General features: G+C 36.0%; 1 protein-coding gene across 41 annotated transcripts in view; it reads left to right on the forward strand.

Annotated features, from left to right (window-relative positions):
* The window catches only part of adgrf8 (adhesion G protein-coupled receptor F8), a 47,917-nt gene extending 42,518 nt beyond the window's left edge, over positions 1 to 5,399 (forward strand). For all 41 annotated transcript variants that reach the window (XM_051409405.1, XM_051409408.1, XM_051409409.1 and 38 more), the window contains 6 exons: positions 687 to 863; positions 953 to 2,332; positions 2,483 to 2,524; positions 2,912 to 2,959; positions 3,050 to 3,116; positions 4,211 to 5,399. In XM_051409405.1, the coding sequence (XP_051265365.1) occupies positions 687 to 863; positions 953 to 2,332; positions 2,483 to 2,524; positions 2,912 to 2,959; positions 3,050 to 3,116; positions 4,211 to 4,269 (1,773 nt within the window). In that variant the 3' untranslated portion in view covers positions 4,270 to 5,399. The remainder of the gene's footprint in view (positions 1 to 686; positions 864 to 952; positions 2,333 to 2,482; positions 2,525 to 2,911; positions 2,960 to 3,049; positions 3,117 to 4,210) is intronic.
* The last annotated feature ends 1,222 nt before the right edge of the window (positions 5,400 to 6,621 follow it).

Genomic DNA, 6,621 nt, shown 5'->3' on the forward strand with positions numbered 1-6,621 from the left:
ACTATAATAATGAGTTGGTTGTTCATATAGTTAGTGTGTAGAATCTGAAGTAACCACTATGCTGTCAGATAAAAAATAACAAACAAAATGAAATGTAATTATACAAATGTATAAACTGTGGGGCACATTGCACACTGATAATGACCCAAAAAAGCACTTTGAAGGCATTTTACAGTCACTGCAGTGTAAATACAGTATGAATTAGAATGTTAACATAATTGTTTGTTTTATTTCTAAACATCATTTTAAATCTATAGCAGTTAGAGGTATCAGGAAGTTGCATAGAAGTCCTGCCCATCAACTTCAACAGAAAGACCTGTGTCAGCTAGGGGCAAGGAGAGAGAGATATATTTTAACAGGGAAATATGAAGAAGTCAGAGAGGCAAATGTTAAAGAGTATGTAGGGTAAAGAGTAGATTCCTCAATGCGTCTTGGGTGCATTTACACCTGAACAGTATAATTACATTGGCTCACATTGAGCCAGGACTATGTTTATGCCAACTGTCAATTACGTTTGTATGCAACTGAGTGATTTACAGATGAAAAAAACTTCATTCTCGATTACATTTTTTATATTTTAATCAAATAAGCTATCATTATAATGAAAGATTCCTACACATTGTAACTTTAATTTGATCCTGAGATATAGTGTGATGCTAATGTTTTTTTTCTTTAAAATTCCCCAGTTCTTAAATAATAATACACTGCCACAATTCTTGGAAGAACTCAGCAACGTCACTGTCAGCTTAAGTGAACAAGTGGTTGAATCTCCTGCAACAATTACTGCCATTGTTCAAATACTCAACAATGTAGCCAATGCATCAACATCCCAGAATATCCCAATAACTGAAACTTCAATGGAGGTAAGCAAATTACTTTGAGGTTTGCACATATCCTCAACAGTATACTCTACATTTCACTTGGTCTAATATCTTGTTTCCTTTCAATTTAGGCTGTCCTAAATACTACAGGAGTCCTCACCACAGATGGGTCAAAGAATTCATGGACATTTATAAACTCAAATGACACCAAAACTGTCCCAGGAACAAGGAGTAACATATCTGCAACTGAAAGTGTCAGTTCAACATTACTGCAGTCTCTTGAGACAATAACACGTCGCCTTACCAATGATTCTTTTAACATTGACACACCTTTTATTCTCTTGAACAAAACTACATTCACAGACACTTTCAATTCTGAAATAAATTCTTCAGTAGAGATAGAGATACCAGAGTCTGATGGAGAAACAAATACAGTCACTGTTATAACGTTTGCTTCAATGGATAACGTACTCCCTGCAAGAGACAAAGAAAATTCAACGTTCAACGTCATCAACGGGAGAGTCGTACTTGTTCAGTCCAGTGGTGCTGTCAATAATGTTTCATTCACATTTGAGATTATAAACGATACTCTTGGGAACCCTCAGTGTGTTTTCTGGAACTTCAGCCTCTTCGATGGTCTGGGGGGCTGGGACGACGAGGGATGTGAGTTGGTAAACAACGGAAACGGAAACGTCACCTGCAACTGCAACCACCTGACTTCGTTCTCTATCCTAATGTCACCCAACAGTCCAGATGACCTTGCATTGGATGTTATAACCTACATTGGAGTTGGCATATCCATGGCTTCTTTGGTCATATGCCTCATTATTGAAGCTGTCATATGGAGAAAAATAAGAAAGAACGCCACATCTTACCTGCGTCATGTTTCCATTGTTAATATCGCTGTGTCTCTCCTCATTGCAAACATTTGGTTTATTATCGGGGCAGCCATTTCCGATGCAGAGGATCAAAATCTACCAGCATGCTCTGCGGCTACATTTTTTATCCATTTTTTCTACCTAGCCCTGTTCTTCTGGATGTTAGCCTCAGCTCTGCTGTTGTTCTACCACACAGTCAGTGTCTTCGACGGGGGTTTGTCTAAAAGATCTATGTTGGCTATTGGATTCTCACTAGGCTACGGGGCACCTCTCGTAATTGCGATAATAACAGTAGCTGTAACTCAACCCAAAAATACATACATCAGAAAAGCTGGAGTCTGCTGGCTCAACTGGGATGAATCCATGGCTCTACTGGCATTTGTGATACCTGCGCTATCAATTGTGGCAATAAACCTTGTAATCCTGCTTGTTGTGATGTACAAAATGTTGAAGAGAAGGGTAGTGGGAATTGCTGCACAAGCAGCTGAGAGGCACGTTCTTGTGGTTATTGCTCGGAGTTTGGCTGTCCTCACACCATTTTTTGGAATAACTTGGGGTCTGGGAGTTGGAACCATGACAGATCCATACAATAGAGGAATCCATATTTCATTCGCGTTCTTCAATTCACTGCAGGTACAAATTCACTGTTAATAATACTGATCTATATATTACTCTATACTTTGGTACCTGAAATTAATCTATGGATCACTATTATGAATGGTTAGTTTGCCTTTTATCACTGAAGCCCTCTTACATAATGCTACTCTGTGTCTTTGTTTAAAGGGTTTCTTCATATTGGTGTTTGGGACGCTGCTGGACAAAAAGGTAAGTATGATTTACTATTCAAATCAACTGCTTGTTGGGACGATGCTTAATTGAATAAAGGGGAAATCCACTATTTCTAATAATTTAGAATTATTAGTTGATTGATGGATTGGTTTTATCACATTAGAAGTAATCTAATGGAAAATTAAAACAGTATGCAGTAATACCATTTTGCTGGTATCATATTAGCTGTTGTCACTAGCCATCCATCAGTGAGTTACTGTAGTGAAAGTAAATTGTTAGTAGTGATTACTTTGAAATGCAGAACACTGGTAACACACTGCACCTCTTTGTACTACATGTTGACCCTTTAACAACATAATTTTACAGAAACACACTTGCTTAAGTTTTATAGCAGCGTGATCATTTTCGAGAATTTACTTTCAGGTGCGGTCAGAAATAACAATAAAGACACAGACTTCCAGTGGAACAAGGGTAAGGACAGTTTTCTTAATCATGTCATTTTTTTGTCAGCAGGTTCAAATATTATGGTGATTCATGTGTTTACTTTTATTCTTGTTTTAGACCACCAGTGCTGCAACGTCATCATCAAGTGGATTGGGCTTTTTCCGGAACTGGAGAAGAGGAAGAGGTATGTTAACAATTAAGAAGAGAAAAAAAACAACAGAAAACCACACAATGTCATGCAATACCATCTGGGCAAAATTTCACAAATACTTTAATTAGAAATCTGCAAAAGTTAAGACTAATGCATTGTATGGTTAGCGCAAAATAGCAAATGTTAGTGTGCACACTAAACTCAACCGAGATAATGACTGTGCTAAACATTAATGGCTGGAGCCATTGTTCACATTAAATTGTTCACACTGTGATAAATAGCATTCAAATGGCGAAAACTATTCACATCAGAGCTGTAACTCTGTATCCCTAATATTGGGAATTGCTAATGACTCCAATATCTCCCACTACACATTATTTATATTTAAGATCCCTATTTGATAGTAGATTGATTAAATTGTTTGATCAAACGCTCAACAACTGATAAATCTATTGCTGAAGAATCATTATCATCCCTAGTTACCACTAATTTAATTAGTTAATTTTTTTGTTTCTGGTTTCATTTGTTTACAAACAGCTACAGAAAGCAAAATAACCTAATTTTAGGCATGGCTTTATGATGCTGCATCTGCGACTCTGTTTGGTTCCATGATGCAAAACAGTGTGTTTCTCCACTTCCAATATAAACTTCTTGTCAGCCGTGGTGTCAAATATCCCTTAACTGGCCTCTCCCTGACTGAGTACTGGCCTGGTGCCACAATGTTGATGTAGCAAGAAATTCAATCCAGAGTCTGCAAAAGGTATTTTATTCTTTAAAAAAGTTTAAAAAGTGGGTTGTGGATTCTGTTAAAAAAAGACCAGCGGCATATTCTCGAAGAGATGCTTCAGGGACGTGCCATGGCACTTTGGTGGAATCAAGCATTGTCTTGAAAAAGTGCAATCAGCCCTGGTGGATTTTGGGTGTTACAAAGGTAGCAGTAATTCCTATTTTGGAATGATGTGTGAACGCCCCCAATAATACCAAGAGCTTGTTCTTCCCATTCTGCCGCCATTGCGTGAATGCTGCATAGACATTATCATTTTGAGCATGCTGACATGCCAAAGTTGTCAGTTGTCATATTGTTTCACCACAGACTGAATAGCTTTGTTTTGCTGCTGTTTTTTCAGATGGTTACAATATCTCATCCAGTGCCTCTGGAGCATCTCGCTCATTCACCGACACATGATGGTCTGCAGACAGCTCTGGGCAGTTGGAAAAACAACCAACCAAGCAAACCAGATGCTAACATAACAATAATGAATAGTCAGGCTTGATATTTGGGAAAACAAAGAGTGTATTAATACAATCATATGTTGAAAGTTGGATTTTGTCCAAACCCTGCTCACAACAACATTATGTAAAATACACCAGCAAAAATATTTATTAGTATTACATAATGTTTGTTAAATGTATATTTAGAGATTCCACTTAGGCTTTTCCTCAAATAACACCCAAAAAAAGTGTAGTTTGGACATTTAATTTGTATTCATCACATAATTTTCAGAAAACAAATGTCCACAGTAGTAAAGTAGATGCAAAATGGCTCTTGGTTTTGCTTTGCTTTGCCAATCAAATCAGTAAGCCAAGGCTAGGCTTACACAGATCAGTGAACTTGTTTACTCAAGGAGTGGCATCACAATGACAAATTGACTTGGCCAGAACCATCAGTCAAATAGAATTCCAAACATGTAATGGAGCTAGAGAGGAGAAAAAAAAGAAGAGAAAATATAATGTTTTTAATGTTTAGCCCCTGTTGATATTTTAGAAATATAAAATCAGTTGTTCTTTGGTTTTAATAAGTGATGTTTAATATGTTTTTAAAGAAAGAGATGAGGAGAACTGATGGTCAGAGAAAGAGAGACAGAGTGAGGGATCACCTGTGCAGTTACAGATGTGTGTATGTGAGAGAGAGCGGTGTGTGATGTCTAGTATCCTCTGTCATATGTATAACCAGTGTACAGCCAGAAGTTAGGATTTAAAGGTACTGTGTGTTCTGCTTGTCTTGTCTTGGCATAGAACTTTTTTATTGACCTTGTTTTTAAGTCTCACTCTTGACTTACACTTTTTAAACTAATATTGTATAATTTTACAAATTTCGTTGTACAATTTAAGGATTTTGAGCAAGCTCTGTATAAACTCATTCACTGTGCATTGCATTAAACATTTTGATTCATATATTTTGATCATTTTATGTTTGAAAGTTTTTTAAATATTTAAAGATATCTATATAAATATTGTGAATTACATAAAACATTGTCCAGCCCTTACATGCATTCATTTGTTCGGTCTAAATAAATAAAAAATGTATTTAAAAAATGTGCAGATACCCTGTGAATCTCTTTTGTCCATCTGACTCATTTAGCCTGTAGTTTTATTGCTTGGGACTGAAAACAAAGCAGCACAGTGAAAGTAGCAAAGACGATCATTGGCATTGAGTACACTTATGTAAAACATGTCTTCCACAATTGACCAGCACACTCATATCATAGTCACTCCACCCAGGCCACCACAGGCTACACTAAATATCAGACTGTTAGTTATTAATAGCACATGTGGAGAAATTGTAAAAATACAAAAATAAAAATAAAATCTAAACAATTTATAATATAAATGGTTGCCAATTAATTTTCTGTGGGGGTTTCATGTGACTAACATCAAATCTTTATACTTTGGGAGATCAATAAAAAAAAATTGGGATTATTTGGGCATATGATGATTGATAAATTGAGCAAACCTAAATTGAAAAATCCTAAGATATAGAGCATTACATTTTTACATTTTTGTGATGATATAAAGTCTACTTCAAGTCAGTAGAACAAACTATTTAATTAACTAATTATATCACCAAAAATTAAACTACTTACATTTCAGTGCATTTAGAAGAACTGGGTTGCATCAACAATTCATTTTTGAGTTAGGTTTAATTCATGTAAAAGAGTGACAAACAATTTTGGAGGATTCATTTATGTTATGTAACTTACTTTTTTTTATTACGATGTGCTGTCAGATTTTACAGTGCATTAATATTACACATATTCTACTTGTTGGTCAAAATGGGTAGGAGCTTAAACAGCAACAGCTCTATATAGTAAATATTCATAATATTATCAATTATCTTTCTACTCTCTAAAACCAATTACTGTTTAGCTGACAGGGCCAGTAACTACACACTGACTATAGTCATCCTATTCAGCCTGTGGTTATGTTTGTATTGTTTGTCTCTGGACATGGGAGTGATTTGCATAGCCTGATATTTTATTCCTTCATAACTGTGCTGGTGGGTCAACAATGCAGAACATGATATCCAGCTGCCAGTGTTAACTGAGATGAACCATATGACGAGCTACTGTAATGTTACACTCAGTCTGGGTCTCCATGTCTCCAGATATACACCTACTTAAAGATATTGTTTGTTGACTTTTCTCAAAATACCATAAATGCAACTGTAGAAGTACTTGGAATAACAGACTCTTAAACAGAAGTTGTCTTACTTCCACCACAATTTGTCTTTTTTACACTTTAGTAAAGATTAGTAGTA

Source organism: Dicentrarchus labrax, unplaced genomic scaffold (genome assembly GCF_905237075.1).
Source record: "Dicentrarchus labrax unplaced genomic scaffold, dlabrax2021, whole genome shotgun sequence".
Taxonomy (NCBI): domain Eukaryota; kingdom Metazoa; phylum Chordata; class Actinopteri; family Moronidae; genus Dicentrarchus; species Dicentrarchus labrax.